This window comes from Lepisma saccharinum, chromosome 21, assembly GCF_977018435.1.
Source record: "Lepisma saccharinum chromosome 21, izLepSacc3.1, whole genome shotgun sequence".
In the NCBI taxonomy this organism is placed as follows: domain Eukaryota; kingdom Metazoa; phylum Arthropoda; class Insecta; order Zygentoma; family Lepismatidae; genus Lepisma; species Lepisma saccharinum.
In genome coordinates, this window is record NC_139249.1 from 32,394,757 (window position 1) to 32,417,402 (window position 22,646).

At 38.9% G+C, this 22,646-nt stretch overlaps 1 protein-coding gene across 1 annotated transcript in view; it reads left to right on the top strand.

Moving 5' to 3' along the window:
- The first annotated feature begins 223 nt into the window (after positions 1-223).
- LOC146004129 (uncharacterized) overlaps positions 224-22,646 on the top strand; it is a 619,261-nt gene continuing 596,838 nt past the window's right edge. The window contains exon 1 of the mRNA XM_083142796.1: positions 224-590. Within this exon, the coding sequence (XP_082998922.1) occupies positions 224-590 (367 nt within the window). The remainder of the gene's footprint in view (positions 591-22,646) is intronic.

Sequence of the window (22,646 nt, forward strand, 5' to 3'; positions counted from 1 at the left end):
TACCCAAGGAACTCACAGCTGCGAGCCAGCAGCAGCGCGTCACAGTGACTACCCAGTTTCTCCAACGCTATGAAGCCGATCCCAGTATCAACGAATCGTGACAGGAGACGAAACATGGGATCACCACTAGGAACCAGAGAGTAAGCGGCAAAGCCTGGAATGGAAACATCCGTCGTCCCCTGTACGCAAGAAATTCAAACAACAGTCGTCCTGTAGGAAATTGATGCTAACGCTGTTTTGGGATGTGAAGGGACTGATCCTGGCGGAGTTCCACCCACATGGTGAAACTGTGAATAGTGCAGGTTATTGTGCGGTCCTGCAAGACAAACTGAAACCTGCAATTGGTCACAAGCGACGAGGACTGCTGTCTATGGAGGTGCTCGTACTCCACGATAATGCCAGGCCTCATACAGCAAGGGCAACAGTAGACACTGTGCACAGGCTTGGCTTTGAGTTGCTTCCCCATCCTCCTTACAGCCCTGATCTGGCACCATCAGATTACCACATCTTCGGCTCTTTGAAGGAGGCGCTGCGTGGTCGTCGGTTCAGGTCAGATGACAAGGTCCAGCAGGCGGTGCAGACGTGGCTTCGTGAGCAACCGAAAACCTTCTCCGCGGACGGGATACAGAAGCTGATTGCACGATACCAAAAGTGCATTGCTGTGCAGGGGGCATATGTGAAATAGTGGTATGTGTAGTTCTTCTTCTTGTGTGGAAATAAAGATGTTATGTGAAAATTGCCTTTACTTTTTGATTTACTTAATACAAATAAACAAAGAAGACAGAACTGAAATATCGTGTGTAGTTTTGAAGAAATGACGCGTTAATTGCTGCCATGTGGTGATAGGATAAACTACGCGTCCTACACGTGACGCTCTAAATATTATAAAGCAGCTCAATCGCGTTGAGAATCTCAACTTCTGTCTAAATGCTAAAAGTCTTGTTTTGCTTCGAAGTTCTTTATCAAGTGCTAAAAAATATGTGGCAAAATATTTAAGAGTGATACAATATGCTGTATTTAACTGGAATTTATTTTCTTCTTAAGAGCTCAAATATCGAATTGAAGGAATAATTTCCTTACAGATTCTTGCAATTCACGAGGCGACAGTGACAATTTACTGCTATTTGTTTCAAAGTTAAAATTAATCTCCATACTACTTCACACACATACAAATCCTTCGTTTCACCTAAAATTGAATACTGTTCTCCGATCTGGTCTACGGCATGCCCTTCAAATTTAAATAGACGATATTCTGTTCTAAATATCTTCCTGGCCATTGTTTGCCACCGAATTCCATCCACTAACCACTTGCAAAAGACCATTCTTCTGAAGATGTTAAATATCCAACCTCCTCACGAGAGACATAAACTGGCAGACCATGTATTCCTCCATAAAATGGTTAATGGTACCACCAGAAGTGACCACCTTTTTCAGGAAATTAACTTTCGAGCGCCATTTCGCACAAGAAGCACTCAACTTTTCGCTTCTCAGAAGCCAACGTTATGTCTCATACAGCGTTCCCTTGTCTACAGACTACCCAGCCAATTCAACAATTTAACATGCCAAATATACATTTTTGAAAATCTTTGACGTTTTAAAAGATTGTTGTACAAAAATGTGAAAGGTTCTTTATCGGATGTAACTTTTTTGTTTGTTATTATTTTCCATTGTTCTTTTTCTGACGTTACACATTCCAATGTAAAATTATTAACGCTGTATTTGTAATTCTTTGTTAAATAAATAAATATAAGTTCTCTTTTGTTGTTTTGGATTGCATAAGACCTAGGATATATTAGCGTCAAAGTGCTCAGTCTCACACGCGAAGGAAATTCAAGTTTTGAAGGACAATGATACCTCTCGAGTTATCTGGTGCCGAGACTGCTTTCTGTGTAACATAAGAAATGTACGTTTGGAAACTATTTTGTTCGGTGTCTTTCTACTTTCCGTCACTCTTGTGTCACTTTTGGCTCATCGCTACGATGAAGATGAATGACGAAATTAAATTGATGGACACTCACAAAGGAGCTACCACGCACAAACAAGGACTCGAACCTGGAACCTTCGGTAGCGAAATCGTGAGTCCTTCATCAAACGTTCTCGGTCATGGAGGAGGCAGAAATATGCGTTTGTGAAACCTCGACCCTGATTGAGGATAAGAGACGTCACCAGGATTGTTCGTAAGGGAATCTTTGTTAGCCAATGCACATGTTATGCAACCAAACATACTCTTAGGTTGTTTGGGTTGCATAGGACGCAGGATACTCGTGTTTATCGTATTTCCACACATTGTGAAAACTGTTACAATGAGGAATTACAGTTCCTTCCGACCCTTCTGAGGAACGCTATTGAGCAATCAATATGTTTTAAATCTAAAGCCTTGAACTGAAATGCATTGTAATTGTTAATTTAAGAATTTTAGAAGCAAAACAACAGGAATTCTGCAAAGAAAAAAAATAGGTTAGATAACCTTCCACGTGGGGGTGATAAGTACATTGTGTGGACTATGGTCAACACAGCATGTCCTGAATAGAAGAGGAAATGGATGGAAACCGGTAAAAATTGTAGAAGATCGATGCGTCGTTGTCACGCTCTAAGTCCCTGCAGGGGGGATTACTGGACAGCAGAAAAGGATTTGTCCGATGCAGGAGTTCAGCTGCGGTGGAGGTCGGAAGCGAACGCTGAAATCCTTTTTTATCCCTCAAGGCCGAAAGGTTGCTTTTGGGAAGAACTGGCTAGAAATTAATATATTTATCTCTCCAATAAACCACTATGTCTCAACATGGAGGGTGGGAACAGTATTCTTCCAATAAACAGCTGGGAGAATGGTGTTCCAATGTATCTCTGTGGAACGTACACACACTGGCAACCTTGTAACTCTCAAGATCACAAACAGAAGAAGCAGAGCAGTGTTGCCAGCACATATTTTTAACTGCGCAAAGATACACATAAAGGCTGTAGGTGAAGATAAAACTGAAACCAAAGCAGATGAATGCATGGTAAACCTTAGGGAAATTACGTACAATACTGTGGCGCACCAAACATCTATGAACATTGACGTAGCCAGGATGGGGTCACCGGGCCCTGCCCCTATCGAAATATGTAAAACATTAATGTTTCGAAATGACTTTGGATGCTTAAAGACTTTCGGAAAGAAATAAAAAGTGTAAAAACATCACAACTAATATGATGCAAGAATCTGTTTAGTGCAACAAATAACTTCTGACTAAGGTTCTACGGATTCAAAAAATTTTCAACAGCAGAAAAATTATAATTGAAAATGTATTAATATAGTCATGCTAATGGTGCATTCAAAGTAACATTTTATGAATATTGGAGTCACCATTTACATATGAAAGTGTATGTAAATGTAGATAAAGGCAGGTATATTTTAAGTTATTTTTCCGTACTGTTTTAACATAACAATATTCCAATACAGGTTCTTTAAATCGAAAATTTGACGAACCAGAGAAGAAATTCTGGTTACGCCTCTGTATATTGAAACATGAAATTGTATAAATCATTAGTACCAGTTAAGTTATACGAATATCATAATGTGCGTACGTAAAAATCAACGAGAAATATTCAGTATTTCTCGCCAGAAATGTTTAAACATGAATATATCCATTAAGACACAATATATTATTCGTAAAAATATTCTGAATACAGTATACTGTGAAAAAACAGTTACATGTTTAGTCAATAATAATAACAATACATTATTTTCTCGATACTTTTTGTGTACTCTAGGGAGCAAAATATGAATCCATGAATCTGGTTAAAATACTAAAATTGCATAGCTAAAGTTGTAGGTTAAGGAACATTTTGAAAAAAATCATTGTCTTTTCGGTATTATCAATAAATTTTCTGAATATTTTGGAATGTTCAAACCATATCTTCTATGATGGTTTCAGGTCTTGTAAAATATTTACAAATAATCTGAATGTATTTCTTCACTTGCATGTAGATTTCTCTGACTTGCTCAGGAACTCCATAATTTCATGTCAGTAGCCACCCTGAAAAGAACTACATACTGTGATGTCTCTGAAGCATATTAAGACTGTGAATTACGAGTGCAGGAAGAGTAAAGTAAACTTCCTATTAAAGTCTATTCTTTACACCAAGCGAATTTTGATACAACACCTAGAAAACCGGGACATCTTGAATATACAGTAATCGCATAGGAATGAGCAGGAAGGGAACAATACATGATGCTACTCAACAATTCGCTATATTTTCTATTATCTCCAGCTACTATAACGACCAACCTATAGATGCTAATGCACCACGTAATCCTGCATATTCTCTTGGAGATGGATATCCACACACTTATTTTATTTTATGTGTACCTCAGGACATCTTCGTTTCTTACCGTCTATTTTGCGGCATCTTAAATATTCTGTTGTAGAACAACTTTTCGAACACTTGAATGACCTTTCCTTACCTACTGAGTTTTGCAATTCTCTATTATCTCATCTCTCTGCTCTCGGTAATGAGACATTCAAAATGTCCCGGTATCGATTCCCACTGTTAATCCTCAGAGTTTTTTTTTTGTTTTGTATCAAAATTCGCTTGGTGTAAAGAATGGACGTTAATAGGAAGTTTACTTTACTCTTCCTGCACTCGTAATTCGCAGTCTTAATATGCTTCAGAGACATCACAGTATGTAGTTTTTTTCAGGGTTGCTACAGAGAAATCTACTTGTGAGTGAAGAAATACATTCAGATAATTTGTAAATATTTCACAAGACCTGAAAGCATCATAGAAGATATGGGTTGAACATTCCAAAATATTCAGAAAATTTATTGATAATACCGAAAAGACAATGATTTTCTTCAAAATGTTCCTTAATCTACAACTTGAGCTATGCAATCTTAGTATATTAACCAGATTCATGGATTCATATTTTGCTCCCTTCAGTACACAAAAAGTATCGAGAAAATAATATATTCTTATTATTATTGACTAAACATGTGACTGTTTTTCCACAGTACACTGTATTCAAAATATTTTTACTGGCGAGAAATACTGAATATTTCTCGTTGATTTTTATGTACACATTATGCTATTCGTAAAACGTAGCTGGTACTAAATATTTATACAATTTCATGTTTCAATATACAGAGGCGTAGCCAGAATTTCTCCTCTGTTTCGTCAATTTTTTTATTTAAAGAACCTGTATTGGAATATTGTTATGTTAAAACAGTACGGAAAAATAACTTAAAATATACCTGCTAATATACTTCAAGGTCGGTCCCAGACTGAAAAAGGTTGAGGACTACTGACTTACAGGTTTTAATGCATATAGTGCTGCGCTCAAGACAAATGCCTTTGGGAATCTCTTCCTTATATCCAAATCCATGTTCTCATGATTGTTTCTTACGATAAAAACCCATTCGTTTTCAATGCTGTGTGATTCGGTTATTGCATCCTTTTCTTTCTTTATTATACTAACAGGATGGAAGAATTCTTCCCCTTTATCAAGCTTAATATGCCCTATTATATTTGTCCTGAAGGGAAGAGATTTCCGAGGCGTACCACAACATTTGTTGTCTTTCATTTTTGTTACCACTCTTGATGACCTCCATACGTTTATCAATGTGTTTCGTCTTGCTTGATTCAATAAAACATAAACTGAAATGCGAATTGTATAACTATCCATAATTATGACAAAATCAATAGATCTGTCAGCGAGCGATATAGCAAGCAGTTCATGTGAGATTCAGATTTCTAAACCTTAATATTGCACATATTATGCAACCAACTATACTCTTCCGTTGTTTTGGTTGCATAATTCGTAGGATAGTCGATCGAAAAAGAATGCAGTATCATCTGCGAAGAGGAAATTTTCTCTTACTCAAATGACATCCAGGCAACGGCAATATTGGTTCGGAGGTCCCGAATAAATCCCATCACGCTCCACTTGGAGGTATTCCGGTGATGGCAGGGGAGTTTAACGTGCTTCCGCTCTTGTTTAGATACATCCGTGTCAATTTGCCAGAGACGCTCGGCGCTTGTCGGATGGCGCTCTACGTCACGGAACTCTCTGCATATTCAGACAGGATTATCCCCTCCCTCGATGAAAATGTCTCCAGTAACGATCAGGATTAGGTAGTACGAAGTCAAACGACAGCTAGTAATGGATTAATACATTAAATCCTACTTTCCCGCTTCTTTTTCTTTGGTTCTGAAAGGAAATAGTGGGTCGATTCGACTTTGCTGATTCTGCATAATTAACCACGACAGATTAACCTATTTGCTACGTTCGCCTGTTCTTGATCTAGTACGAATAAGGCTTTGGTTTGGTTTAGTCTCTCTGAAGGAGGCCGGGCGTCAACCTCAGTGATCAGCAAGAGTCGGTTCGCCGTTTAGCAGTAGTGATGAGGTGTCTGACGTTACGCTGGAACGTCGTGTTCGATTTACTGTTCTCGCTTCAAGTGACTTGTAAAACCATGTGCATTTTTTAATAATTCAAATCAAGAAAATAATATATTAATAGAAGTCCTTTTCCTATCTCGTGAATATGTTGTAACTAGACAACTTCGTGTCTCTTTTACCTTACACACATCATGAAAAGAACTGAAGATGCACTTCTATCTGCTACGTGAATTCCATGTAATTATGCATTTAAATGTGTCATGAAGTCAAATAGAGGGAGGGGGAGTGTAGATAGGACCCCATACATTCTCGATCTCGGATATTGGGGAGGTGATGTGATGAGCACTACGTGCTTTACTCCCTCCCCAGTTGCCCATTGATAAAATGCTGCATAAGTACCAGAACCGTGGAAAAACTTCACAAGTTGTGCATGGTTTCTTAACTAATTACCTTTTAAAATGAAAAGTGAAGACTATAGGTGTGAAGTAATCGAGCCAAGATTTCGTGTGTGTCTTAAGTGAAAGATAAGACATCTCTTGTGAGCCCAAATAATTCCTAATGGTTTTATTAATACCTAAAGTTTAAATAATACTTTTCTCACGTTGTAGTATGCTCTATTTACCACCCGTTCACCTATTTTAAGAACTTTCTTCTTGTAATTGTTGTAATTTCTGATAACACCCATTTATGCCAAAGTTACATGGACAATCAGATACTTTCATTAATCAGGACGATATTTGCTACAATGAACTTGTGTTTTTATCCACGGAATTTCCTCTTCGTAAATCTGGTAGTTTCCAGATTCTCGGGAACGAAAATAGGAATGTTTTATATAATATACGTCACAGCCATCTTGTAATTTATGGAGAGGCTACAGTTACATAATAACAGGATCCTTGTACAGTCACGGGCAATAAAAATGGAACACCCATAACGTGAAATGCTCGCATCCCCGATAAAAGGATTTTTAATAGCAAATTTTAAATTGTATATTCTACCACCGCAGTAGAGCTAGGCAACACACATAACGCCTTGCAGTGAAGTGAATATTTCATGATGTAAGTGTCCCAGTTTTATTGACGGTGACTGTACACTATTATCTCCTGTAGCAACCGATTTATTACATGAGTACATTGAAACCTTAAAAGTCCAATAAAAATTGTAGGGCAGACTATACACAGCTCAAACTTACATGAGGTATTAACTGTTATTGACAAAACGACCTCAAGGCTGGAACACTAATAAAGTGAGCTTCAAAACGTCATTCTTGTTATATTAAAGATGGCGTGTCCTCTACATGCTTGCACCAGTAAAGAGGAGTGGTTTCGTGCCGTCTATCAGCCCAAAAAGTAGAGACATTTCTTGGTAAATGAAAATTCAATATCTTCATGGATGCTTACCACATTAGCAAGTTTACTAATGGCGGAGAAAGTTCGACAATGGACTCAGTTCGTAGGTAAATGGGTAGAAAGGCCTTCGAAGTGGTTCATAAGTGTTTGCACATGGACAACAAACACAAATTCCTCTTAAAGTGTACAGGCACTAACTCAAAGTTGAAAATATATGTGGACCAGCAATAGGTCTGTGCTAAAATGCAGCGAACTTGTGCAACTCTACATACAGAAATCTACTATATATGAAACAAAACAAATGAAGGTTATCACTTGACTCTCCTTCGCAGAAGGATATTCACTTGGATCAAAAATTTCTATTTTGCTATCTTGTCTATAATTCCTGGGCCCCCGACAGATTTAATAATTATATAGGGTGTTTCACTCGGGGCGGAACCCTGTATTTCGTTCATAACTCGGACACTAATAAAGATATTGCAATGAAATTTGGAGTGGACTTACCTCCGTTCATGCGAAGTCAGGTGACATCATAAGAAGTGCTGGAAATGGCCACCATTGGCGTCCAGGCAGCATTAGACGCGGCGTTCCATGTTGTGGAAAGTTCGTCTCAGTACGTCAGGTGTCACTGCTTGGATGGCCGCACTGATGTTTGCTTTCAAGGCCTCTATGGTTCGCGGTTTCTTGGAGTAAACCTGTGACTTCAAATGTCCCCACAAAAAAAATCAGGCGGCGTGAGATCGAGCGAGCGCGGTGGGCAAAGTCCGCTGGATTTCGGGCATGCTTGCGCGCGAGGTGTGCGGTGTTGCTCCATCCTGCTGGAAATAACAAATGGATAATACCTCATCGTCCAGTTGGTTCACGGCGCGACCGATCTGCGCCGTTGCAACTCCAGGTCGCGCGATGTTTTGCTGCCTGGACACCAATGGTGGCCATTTCCAGCACTTCTTATCATGTCACCTGACTTCGCATAAACGGAGGTAAGTCCACTCCAAATTTCGTTGCAATATCTTTATTAGTGTCCGAGTTATGAACGAAATACAGGGTTCCGTCCCGAGTGAAACACCCGTTATTTGTGACATGAAAGGATTCAGGTAAAAGAAAATCAATATTTAAGGACACGGTGAAGAACCTTCCGTAGTCCTCCGAATTGTTAGAATATCTACATTTTTTCTAATTTTGTTCTCGGGCGGGCGAAGTCCTGAGACAACTACCTCCAAAGGAGAAAAAAACATCTTTTCATCTTGTCTCTTTTGAATCACTACGACATGAGAAATGTAAACAGAGAAGCTTGGATGACTGAAGAGTATTCAAAACCCACTTTCCGGCCGTCTGTTCGCCAGGAAATTCAATCCTCAAGAACCTTAAAGGATGGGGGAATTAAAGGAAAACATTCCCTCCGCCCTCTCCGAGTGCCTGCATCCCCCCTCTCCTTCCGCGCGCCGGCTGGCGCTGACAAATCTAAGACAACTGCAAAGTTTACTTGGCGGCGAAACAGCATTTTCGCCCCACGGCCTTGCTTTGGCAGGCGATCGGAACAAACTTGTCTGCCAATTAGAAGGACTCAAAGTCGACTGGCAGAGTCTGAGAAGATGCCAGGACCTAATTCTCTTAGAAATTGGGGGGAGGAACCCAGCTGGGGATTGAGTCCGGGAACTTTCTGAAGGTTTTACTACCCCCTTACCCTCCGCCGTATCCTCCACAGGAAAACAAGACGAAAGAAGAGATTTATTGTCCGAAAAAAACTTCTCTCTCTTATTGCACCCATCTTTACCGTGCGAAATGTTAAGCGTTTGAACTTATAGGTTAACGTTCTGCTAGATCGTGGACATATCTCACCAGGAACGCACTCGTTTGAAGACTCAGGCTGATACAAGCCTTTTCTAAATTATAGACAATTAGCTCTGATTTCAACACCCAAGATGTTTGTATTGCGGACTGCATTTACTGATTTGACTTATTTTACTCTGTTTATACCACATTTCGCTAATCGCGAAAATGATGAGTGATGATACGATGAAATTGATGAAGGGACACTCACAAAGAAAGCCTATACCCGGAACAGAATACAAATGCTGGACCCTCACGTTGATGAGAGGACTAGGCAATTTGGGCCTCCTCGATGACGTAGTGGAAACGCCAAGGCATGCCAGGTTCGATACCCGGTGGAGGCACATTGTACAGTGGTTTGGATCCCAATTTAAACTGTAGGTCCAGACCCAATTAGCCTTTCTGTGCATCAAGTGGACTTAAAAGAGAAATTTAATAAAATAATAATAATAAACAAAGGGCTAGGTAAGTTGTAAGAGACTGAACTTCAGATACTCCAGTGGTTGTCTATGATTGATTAATCTGCTTTATTTTACTTCGCTTCTTGTGCCATTTTTAGCTAATTTGCGAAGATGGGGATGAGTGATGATATGATGAACGGACACGGACACCCAACATCCATGCCCAGGCCGGGATTCGAACCCGGGACCCCTGGCATTGTAGCGTGATGTGCTAACCACTCCGCCACGGGGCCGGCAATAGTTGTTTACTAGCACGCTTCCCTGATTTCATGCAAAAAACATAAACGAATATTGATGACCAAGCCCCGGAAATACGCCATTGCTGCTGGAGTACCTCTTACCGTTCAAAGCGGAAAATTGCCGCAATTGTGGAATGCTCGATCTGCGAAGGAGGCACTGTAATAGCAGAGTTATGACCCTGGAGGATCACCAGTGAGTGTCAAGAATGCCATCGACAACCATACGATGCGCCACCAGACGCCAGAATCAGCAGGGTTGCCAGGACGACGAACCTACGATAGGCAATCAGGGCAATCTTGTAAACTGGGGTGCGGACATCGATAGACGAGACTGCTAAACACTCTCTTGCATGCAAAATAAAATTAAACGTGTCGATTAACGAAAGTATGCGCCCACGTCTTCTGTTGCAAAGGGTTTCATATACCGCCATCTTTACTGATTTTGCAAAGAACACAAATTCTATTTGGGCTTCCTCGATGGCGTAGTGGTAACGTCGTCGCCTTGTAACCAAGGGGTCGCGGGTTCGATACCCGTTGAATGCACATTGCGCAGTGATTCGGATCCCAATTTAAACTGTACGGCTAGTCTCAATTAGACTTTCTGCACATAGAGTGAACAACAAATCAAGCCAATTCTATTTGAAGTGTCAACAATCGGAAAAAATGTTATTTTCATGAAATATTTCTTAGAATTTTGTCACGCATTTTTCTACTAAATCTGCAAACCCCTTAGATATCTAGTTTTAATTTGTTTCTTCATGAAGCGTTCCAGCACTCACTGTACTTTCACCTCCATGATTTACACTGGCGAATTCTCGAAAAGGGCCATTCTGTCTTGGATTTTGAGATGACAGCAACTCCCTTAATAGTAATATCCGGGCATATACTTTCAGCAGTATTTTTCATTACTTCCACGCCATACGAAAGGTGTATTTATCTCGTTATCCGAATTCCGGGAGAAGTTAGATAAGCACTTGTTTCAGTCTGTAAAAATCCTGATAATTCAGCTTTGGATTAACATTACGTTGGGAACGGTTCGTTACCCACTGGATTTAGGCAGTTTTCATTTCCACCCCTCGCAATGTCCACACGTGCCGTTACGTGTGCGCTGCAGAGATAGCGCTTATCAACACTGGATGGCCGAATCATGATTCGGCCGCTTAATGTCTACTCTTGTGTGTGATCCACGTATCACAGGCAAGGGGGAAATCCTTGTCGTGGCGAGGTTCGTGGTTCCAAATGCATTCGCATTAAGGAGGAACAGCATTGAATTCACAAATGCACTGCTTGGTTTCGCCAACAAGACGAGACCTGATAACGAGAGAGTATGTCTGTGTAATTCTTGTCTCGGGGTACAAATACCTGTTTCATTCTCTGTCTCGGGTCGACCTCCGTGGCGTAGTGGTTATCACAGCGCGCTACGACAGCAGAGGTTCTGGGTTCGAATCCCAGCCTGGGCATGGGTGTTCTTTGTGAGTGTTCCTTCATCAATTTCATCATATCATCTTTGATTAGCCAAGAGTGGGAAAAAGCGAAGTACAGTAAAACCTCGTTAATCCGGATTAATGGAAGGTTAAGTTGACCGGTTTTACGAAATTCCGGATTAACTGAAATAACCTAAAAGAACAGTAGAAAGTGCATTAATACTCCGTTTATAGCAACAAAACACGTTTATTATGGTGTATTTAAAGGACATAGGCCTAAATACACTATACAGTACAGTCAAAGTCTGCGGGAAACAGAATTTCATCAGTGGTTGATTGAATTTTCTTTCGAAAGTTCTCTTGTTGACGTCTAGCCACATTTAAAACCTTGCATTCTACTTTTGTTTATGCCTATTGCCTGTCCGGATTAAGCAAAGTCCGGCTTATCGGGTTCGGATTAACGAAGTTTTACTGTAAAATAAATCAAATCAATCAATTATTTCTCTGTCTACATATCTCTTATTTCTGTCTCTTTTCTTACTTCCTTTTTTGTCCATTTCTCTCCTTTCACCCCTCGCTGTTTTACTATCAATTTCTCCCTTTTTTTCAATTTCTTTCTTTTCCGTCTCTTTCTCTCTTCTTCTTAATTCTATCTTTCTTACTACTTATTACTTTTCTATCTTTCTATCTATTTTTTGTTTCTTCTCTCTCTCATTTTCTATCTAATATCTATCTCTATTGCCTTCTGTTTCTTACTTTCAGATTCTGTCTCTCTACGCTTTATCTTTGCAGTATCTTTCTAGGAAAATTCCATATTTCCCACTTCTGTAAATCTCTTTCTCCCTCTACATTTTTGTTTCTCTCTCCCTCTCGTCTCGTATTCATTTCTCTCAGTTTCATTGTCTCTTCATTCTCTATTTCTATTCGTTTGTTTCATTATCTTCCTTCTTACTTTATCTCTATCCCTTCTTCCTTTTCCTATCAACCTATAATTATCCACTTTTCATCCTTTTCTTCTGTACGATTCAAACTCTAGAACGATATAGAAATTACCATGTAGCGTCATTGGGTGTGCAAACCCACATTCATCCTCCAAGTGCTCGAAACTTTCGAACCGCGAGACGAACCACGAGAGCACTCGGCAGAAGGAGCTCCGGTAGGCAAATAAGAAACGTCACATTCCCCTCCCGCTCCAACTCATCCCATCAGCCATCTTCATCAACATCTTAATTAATAGTGATGGCAACTTGATAGTCAGGCAAGGTCTCCGCGAAATAACCTCATCAGGAGGAAGCGGCGTGGATACACGAGGTGCGTTTCGCGAGCAATCTTTTCCCCATCCTCTCTTTCTTCCGACCAACTTGCGACTGCCTCCGTTATTTTAATGAAGACCTCTAATTAGTTAGTTACCTGTTGTTTGCCGCCCAGTTCACTTAACCGGTTTTACATGCGAGGCAGCAAGTAATTACTTGCAGGCACCAGTCCCGATTCGAAAACGTATTTTCCAGTAAGTACTTGAATACGTCTTTCTCCAGTACTGGAGAAAGAGTCGAGTCTGCGTTCCCCGAATACCAGTTTTGTCTCTTTCTAACTCTATCCCTTCCTCTTTCAGTCTTTCTATTTCTTTTTAGCTTCTTTCTTTCTCTCTCATTCTCTATCTAAATATCCACCTTTTTCTCTCTCTCTCATTTTCTATCTAAATATCTTCACCTCTTTCTTCTCTCTCTCTCGCATGTTCTATCTACATATCTTCACCTTTATTTTCTCTCTCTCTCATTTTCTATCTAATATTTTCACCTTTTTCTCGCTCACTCATTTTCTATCTAAATAGCTTCACCTTTTTCTCTCTCTCTAATTTTCTATCTAAATATCTTCACCTCTCTCTCTCTCTCTCTCTCTCTCTCTCTCTCTCTCTCTCTCTCTCATTCTCTATCTAAATATCTTCACCTTTTTTTCTCTCTCTCTAATTTTCTATCTAAATATCTTCACCTTTTTCTCTCTCTCTAATTTTCTATCTAAATATCTTCATCTTTTTCTCTCTCTCTAATTTTCTATCTAAATATCTTCACCTCTCTCTCTCTCTCATTTTCTATCTAAATATCTTCACCTTTTTCTCTCTCATTTTCTATCTAAATATTATCACCTTTTTCTCTCTCTCTAATTTTCTATCTAAATATCTTCACCTTTCTCTCTCTCTCTCTAATTTGCTATGTAAATATCTTCACCTTTCTCTCTCTCTCTCTCTCTCATTTTCTATCTAAATATCTTCACCTCTCTCTCTCTCTCTCTCTCTCTCTCTCTCATTTTCTATCTAAATATCTTCACTTTTCTCTCTCATTTTCTATCTAAATATCTTCACCTTTTTTCTCTCTCTCTCTCTCTAATTTTCTATGTAAATATCTTCACCTTTCTCTCTCTCTCTCTCATTTTCTATCTAAATATCTTCACCTCTCTCTCTCTCTCTCTCTCTCATTTTCTATCTAAATATCTTCACCTTTTTCTCTCTCATTTTCTATCTAAATATCATCACCTTTTTCTCTCTCTCTAATTTTCTATCTAAATATCTTCACCTTTCTCTCTCTCTCTCTAATTTTCTATGTAAATATCTTCACCTTTCTCTCTCTCTCTCTCATTTTCTATCTAAATATCTTCACCTCTCTCTCTCTCTCTCTCTCTCTCTCTCTCTCTCATTTTCTATCTAAATATCTTCACTTTTCTCTCTCATTTTCTATCTAAATATCTTCACCTTTTTTCTCTCTCTCTCATTTTCTATCTAAATATCTTCACCTTTTTCTCTCTCTCTAATTTTCTATCTAAATATCTTCACCTTTTTCTTTCTCTCTAATTTTCTATCTAAATATCTTCACCTTTCTCTCTCTCTCTCTAATTTTCTATCTAAATATCATCACCTTTTTCTCTCTCTCTAATTTTCTATCTAAATATCTTCACCTCTCTCTCTCTCATTTTCTATCTAAATATCTTCACCTCTTTCTCTCTCTTTTCTATCTAAATATCTTCACCTTTCTCTCTCTCTCTCTAATTTTCTATCTAAATATCTTCACCTTTTTCTCTCTCTCTAATTGTCTATCTAAATATCTTCACCTCTCTCTCTCTCATTTTCTATCTAAATATCTTCACCTCTTTCTCTCTCTTTTCTATCTAAATATCCTCACCTTTTCCTCTCTCACTTTTTCTATCTCTCCTCTTCCTGCTTCTTACTTTCAGTCTCTTCCTCTTTCTTTCTCTCTTTTCTGTCTCTCCTTTTACTGTCTCTTACTTTCAGTTCCTTCCTCTTTCTTACTGTAACTCTCTTCCTCTTTACCAATTAAAACTCCTAACAGGCTAGGAAACAGAACACTTTATTCCATCACAAGGTAGAGCTACGTTTACGACGTGATATCCGCCATGAATACTTGCTTTGAAATCTTGTTTTAAGTACACTTTAAGCATATATAGAGTAATCGGGACTGTATCTACAGTTGGAAGTAGGATCCGAACCACTATATTCCCCCATAATCGAATCTGATTGGACTCTATAAGATACTCAGACCGGTTCGGGCAGGAGCAATACTGGTCAATAACGGGCGGAATTAGAGACGCTTAAAATAGGCAGCCAAACATGCATCAAAATAGGCACTAAAAATGAACCAGGTCAGGCGAATATGAACTTATTTCGATTATGTTCGTTAGTTGAACATTTACCGATTGGAAGGTTTTAGATTTTTCTTTTTTTGCGCCGCATTTCTAATACTTTGCTTAATCGTGACGAGGAGGATGAATGGCAGAAATCACTTGACCACGATTGTAGAAAATACTAGGGGAAGGAGCTGGCACCTACATTCAGCCATTGGCATCCAATAATGCACAACCAGTTACACCGAGAGCTTACTCATAGGTCATCAGTAACATTAATAATATCTGTCTTCCAGAACAAGCTTCGTACACTAGGCATTTTGCAACTTATAAACTGGGATATGGCACGATATCTCCACCAATTTTAAAATTACCAAAGAGATTCGCTAAACCTTGCGGTTGATAACAAGAAAGGAGTGTATTACGCCTGACTGGCGTCGAAGTATGAGTCACCAAGATCTGACATTAGGTAAATAGCAGTTTTCAGTTTAAAATTACCTTATGTAGTGTACTGTAGTAAAATCCAAAATCTGGATAGAAAGTAGGAGTAAATGGCAATTTAATGGAAGATTATATGAAATAGGCATTTATAATCATTATTAATTTTATTTTATTTTTATTATTTATGTTCGCTTCTATGCCAATTTTGGCTAATCGCGTCGATGAGGATGAGTGATGCCCAGGCCTGGATTCAAACCCCGGATTCCTGGCGTCGTAGTGCGATGTGCTAACCACTCCGCCACGGTGGATGCCTTATCTATATATATAAAAATGGATGTATGTGTATAGGGTAAGGTGGTACAATTTCGAAATTCGATGACCCGTTCTAAAAAGTCGAATATTTTGCTTCCTGTTACTGACAACGCTGATTTGAGGAGTGAGAGTTGTTGCGTGGGGTGTCAGGTGTTTTGTGTAGAAACATCGAGAAATTATACGGAAAACCCGGAGAACCAGACGTAATTTTGTGTGGCAAGGTGAGTACGTTGGAGATAGAATAGGTGCTTTATATATAAACGGCTGCCTGTCATTTTGCGTGCCCCGTGCTTGAACGTAGGACAGCGAAATTCAGGTCAAACTCGGACAAGCATGTGGTGGCTGTAGCATGTGACAGCTGTATCTATCTGGTGAGAGGTAAGGGAACTACATGAATATTTGTTTCCATGCACAAAGTGGCACATATTCGATAGGCGGAAATGGTACAATTTCGATCAGCGAGGTATACAGTTTTAGTTTCATTACCGTAACGCGTGCAACACATTATTTCAGAAAGTAAATGCGTTGTTCAATTTATTGTTACAGATGCCTCGCAAACGAACACCGAAGAAGGTATATCAACAGTATTCATCCCGAGTTCTCAAAAATGCCGTGCAGAGTTTTCTAGAGTGCCACCCTCCAAAACAAAGTAACGATGGCACGTCAAGCAGCATCGGGTGTTCCTTTCCCTTCCAGGATTGATGTTGGTCATCCAACAGTTTTCTCCAAGCAGATGGAAGACGTAATTGTGGAGAGATTGATGTATTTGTAAGGGCGAGGATTGGGATTGACACTGAAGGAAGTGCGGGTAGCTGCGTAACGATGTATATAGTCAAACAGAGTTATTAAACTAACAGAACATGCAGTTTGTTTTAATTTGCTCCTGTAGGCTTACACCATACAAGAAGTTGCACTTGTAGTATATATTAAGGATACTGTTTGTTCACTCAATGTTGATCCAAATTGTACCGCACGGTGATCAGATTTGTACCTACCTAGATACAATTCTAATCAAATTTAATCCGACCGAAATTTCGTTCTTACATCTACAGTTGCAGAACTAAAAATGTCATGTTATGCCAGCGTTTTTAGTAAACGGTAAGAATTTCATTGGCACAAAAACTGTAATTTTACTGCCTATTTTTTTCAAGTTATATTGAATTTAATTTTTTGTGATCGAAAATGTACCACCTTACCATATATGTACGTATGGTTGTTGCGGCATAACTCTCGAACCCCTGGAGCAATTTCAACCAAACGTGGTACACATATGACGTACAATCTGGAAAGAAATACTGTGGGGGTAAGATACCCCTGGCACCCATAGGGGTGGAGGTGGAAAGGGGTGACATGTAAAAATAATCCAAACCGGCCGATATTAGTGTGGAATTCATAGCTTTCGGGGTCGCTAAGATGAATAGTGACACTCCCAATGCCGTTCAATTTATTTATTCTTGCTCCTGGAGGTGAAACTAAAAATGTTGTTTATAATCAAGTTTGGGGTTAAGTTAATATATAGTGAATTTGTAAAACATTTTACTTTATAATTTGAATAGAAGATTGGGATAAATAAATTCCCGGGCAATGCCGGGCAATCAGATAGTTCGCTAAAAGAAATTAGTAATCAAGTTCAGAAAAGCACGAAACGAAAAGGCAAATTTTATCGTGGTTCGGTTTCAACTTTAAACTGTAGGTCCAGTCCCGAGCAGTCTATCTGAGTGTAAGGTTAAATTGAAACAAACGTAAAATCAACGCACAGGACCATCACGCATAGTGAAACGTTTCAAGGTTGCATTCCTATCTTGACCGTAACATTCACGGAAACTTAAGCCGTACAAGGATGGAACCTCTGCGGAATAAGTCCTCAGGGCTGTGCAGGAAACAGCTTGACTTTTGGGCTGATCTGCTACCTGAGCTTTGTGTGTGTGTCTAATGTAAAGTGGGAAACCCTTCTGTAACTTCGGATGCGCGTTAAGTGGCCGCGGGACAAACCCCAGCAAAACGAACTCAAGCATCAGACGTCTTAAATGCTTTATAGGATCCCTTACTTCTGGTGCACGGTTAGGTTTCCTAGGGCTAAAGGTCCATTTTGAATGTGGAGCGTGTTGATTTTCTGTTTCTGCTAGGAACTTCCTTTGAAATTCCGTAACACACAGACATTTCTTAGGAGTGCAATGTTACGGCTGATTTTTTATAGTTTCTCTCTCTCTTTCTCTCTCTTTGATTATATCTTCTCCATTTCTTCTCTGTCTGTTTCGAAAGTTTTTCCAACTATTTATTTATTTCATTCTCTCTTTTCCCTCTCATTCATTATCTTCTTTTCCATCTCTCCCTCTCTTTCTGTCCAATTTTTATATTTCCTTCATTGTCTCTTTATTCTTTCACTCCTTCTCTCTCTCTCTCTTTGGTTAACTTTTTATCCCTCTTTCTCCCTCTATCTCTTTAATAACCTTTATCTGTATTTCTCTTTTCATTCTCTCGCTTTTTCTCCCTCTCTTCGTCTCTATACTTCTTTTGCTCTTTTTCTTTCACTCATTTTCTCTCTTTGATTCTTCCTCTTTCTGCCTTTATCTCTTTCGTTGTGTTGCTGTGTATTTCCTTATTTCTCTCTTTTTCTTCCTCTGTCTGTCTCTCACTCTCTTCAGTAATCTTACCGTACATTAAGTTTACAAAACAAAGTAATTCAAACGTATTACAAGAAGTAACGTGTATTTCTCGTGCAAAATTATTTCCACGCACTTTCAGATCTACGACTGTAGAAACTCTCGCTGTGGTGAAAACCAGAACTTGACTGGAATTTATTTTGTGTCAACCTCTTAATAACAATAAACACACAATCAGTCACATATTAAAGTACATAACACGACAAGAATAAATAATTTAATTCGAAGGGAATGAAGCGCATGCGCTCTCCAAGTACAGTTGCGGACATTCTTGTATTGTAACGACTACATTGAAGAGGAAAGGGATGTCAGAATACAGACGTGCTCGCTACTGTACAACTTCATATAAAAAAATGTTGGTTGAAAAGTACAAACAAGTTACAAGGAACTAAAATCAAAACTAGAGGGAGATAAAAATAAAAGTTCATGAATAATATTGAAAAAGACAAAACATTGTAAAGGCTTTTAAATGTCCCCAGAGAATAAATGGTAAAATATATTGTGAATGAGGAAAAAACACAAATATTTACTTACGTACATAAACTTTAAAAAAGGAAAACATTCTTTACTGGATCTTTATATTTATTCTCTTTCCAAAATAATAAAACAGAATCAGTTGTGAGTGCAAAACTTGAAATTTTAATACTTGTCGTAATTTCCTCTCATTCCCTGTTATACTAAGGATAAGCTAATCAGTTGAAACATATAAGATATATTTAACAAATTAAAAACAGATAGATCAGACGTGGTCAATTGTCGTATTCGTGAAAGCGCGTTCTCTTTTCCTAGTGTGGACTGTAGGGCGAGTAGCGGTACAGTAGCGTTGCAATAAGGTCGGAAAGAATACAGTGAGCTAGACAGGAGGCTTCGTCGGTCGCGTTCAGTCTTTTGTCAGTCAGTCTTCTTCGCAGACAGGGCTCGACCAGTGAACGCGTGAGAGGGCGAGTGAGTGCATGGACGGCAAAACGCGGCTGCAGCTACAGACGTTTGCAGCTTTCGTCAATTCACTCGCTTACTCCCCTTCTCTAGCGTTATTCGCGACCTTGCTCCACAGATTCCCGAGAAAAGAGTGTATACTCAAGAGATCCCCCAATGAGCAGGAGGAAAGCTCATTCCGCATGGAGCGCTTGCTAGTATCAAGAAGCGCACGCGCGTTTCTCAAGTCTGGGATAGATGGCACACGAATACACATAGAGAGCAACATATAATCATTACATCATAATATAAATATTAACATCCTTTATCCTGCCCAGAAAGAGAAAATGAATTACAATGTTTAATAATAGAATTTCAATTATCACTATTATTGAAATATTTCGCAGACCTTATTTTGATATTGTCGGCTCTTAATATATAATACATAGTCCCTATGGATATTCCAGAACAACTCCGATGTGAAATGCTCACTTCTTGTTGTCTAGTAGGCTGAAGAATTAATAGCTAATAGCTCAATAGTCTAAATTCAAAATAATAAAGAAATCTTCGTTGCATGTCATCAATTAAATCACTTGTTACAGAACAGCAAAAACAATTCCATGTCACATTAATTAACCAATAAAAAATGAATAAATAAATGCCACACACATATAAAGGCATGAAAAGCTAAATATGCTGACCAAGGCAGAAATTTATTTTATTATAAAACATAAACTAAACGTAACGTTTCAACCTTCTAGCAAGGTATTCTTAACACTCTGCACCAAGTACAAATGTAACAAGGTACAAAACAGAACGATATATATACACAAACATTACTCCCCTCCAGACTATTGGAAAGTAGTTCTGGAACATTCTAGCAGGTGGCTTTCCCTTTTCAACTGTACTTTCACCTGAAAGAAAATGTGGTTGGACTCTTTATCTCACGCTCTATTTCCTTCATTTTTCTTCCTTCTTCTCTCCTCTTTCTCTCTTTTCCTTTCCACTCTTTCTAACACCTTCTTCCATTCTTTGTTTATCTTCAGTCCCCCATTCCAGTTCATTGTGTCTTCATCTTTCTTCTCTATTTCCTTGGCCTCCTTCCATTTTCTCACTAGTATTCTCTTCTCCCTTCCTATCTGCTTAGCCTCATCCCACTCTATGTCATGTCCTGTTTCTCTCGTGTGTTTAAATATCGCATTTCTCTCTCTCTCTCTTAAGTCATACATCATCCCTACGTTTTTTCAACCTGTCTTTCAGCCTCTATTTCGTTTATCCTATGTACAAACTCTGACATTCTCTACATTTCACTTCGTAGATAATCCCTTCCTCTTCCTCTTCTCTGTATTCCTTTTTCTTGTTTGCATTAAGTCTAAGGCTTAAAGGTGTTATACAGGGTGGCTCAAAAAGTCACTTAACACCCTCGGTACAAGGCCACTGCAGCGCGCAACGTGGAAATGAGATGACCAATCGTTATAAGACCAGGGGGAATCACATTGACGCCACCCGCACGGTCGGCAGCCATCTTGATGTCCACCATCTTGAATTCAACTTCAGAATTTTAAATGGGAAGGGGGGTGATATGATACATCAAATCTGGCTAGAATTTCACGAGAAATGCAATGGTGAAGGTTTTCTTGATGTACATGTATCTTTAATCAGTAAAAAGTTATGACTGAATTATTGTAGCAATTTGCCTCCATATATGCAAACATGCCCTAGTCACAATGCTTCATATCAGACATAAGGGAGAGTAGTTGGTAGAGTAATCTGACAGTTATCTAAAACGTCATAGAAAAGAAAAAGAACATTACTAGAACATAATGAGGGTAACTTCGAAGGGTAAACGAAGCAAATTTGTAAACCATAGCTACGTCATGTCTATAGGATGCAGAGGTGTGGGTTGAAGGTAAGAGTAGAACACCTAATTCCTATTTTCATGATAATTTCAAGACCTTGCAATATTGTACTTAATGTAGAGTTATTCATCTAAAAGAAGAATAAAAGTGAAAGAGATTAAAATACATGACAAAAAACCCTTTACTTAATAATATACTTTATGAAAGAATAAGAAATGGTGAAATAGATAGTCGCAGATAACGTTAAGAAAAATGAAAAAGTGAATTAAGTTTAGTAATTTAGAACAATATGAAAACATTGCCACCTAGTGTTCAATCAGCAAGTCCTCCCCTCCTGTGGAGAGAAGATCCAAAATAACTTAAATAATAGGCTCAGCGACGTGTGTAGGCGATAATCGAGGAACAGCCTAAGGAGGAAATTGGAATCTTGCGACCGTGAAGTCTATTGGAGAGGCTTATTAAGTGCATTCATTGTTACTTTGCTTTCTGCAATGTTGCAACGAGAGCATCTGCTGGAAGTGATGAGGTATAGACATACCCCGAGGCAAACTTTGAATTGAATTACTGAGGGGTTGAGGGAGAATGGGAGAGATGTCGCCACTGGGTGGGCGAAGATGGATTATTGTCCACCGCAAAATAGTCTTATTCCGTCCTTATTTATAGAAATAGACTGCATTAGAAATTATTAAACAACGTCAATAGAAAGAGATTATAATGCAACTAGTAATCGTTCATTGTTGACTCGGATTCACACATGCTGACGCGCGCACACAAAAAAGCGAGAGAGGGAGAGAAAGAAAGATTAAGAAATATAGAAGGAGAGAAAGAAATAGAGAAAGAAAGAAAGAGAAAAAGAAAAATGTGAGTAAAACAAAGATACAGAGATACAGTGTAAGAGAGAGAGAGGGAAAGAAGGAAAGAGAGAGGAGAAGGAAAAGAGAGAGAAAGGAAGGAAGAAAAAAGATAAAGAAAAGGGAGAAAAAAGAAGGAGAGAGGAAGATAAAGAAAAGAGAGAAATAAATAAGGAAGGAGAGAAAGGAAGCGAAAGAGAGAGGGAGAGAAAGAAAGATTAAGAGACATAGAAGGAGATAAAGAAATAGAGAAAAAGAAAGACAAAAAGAAGAAGTGAGTAAAACAAAGAGAGA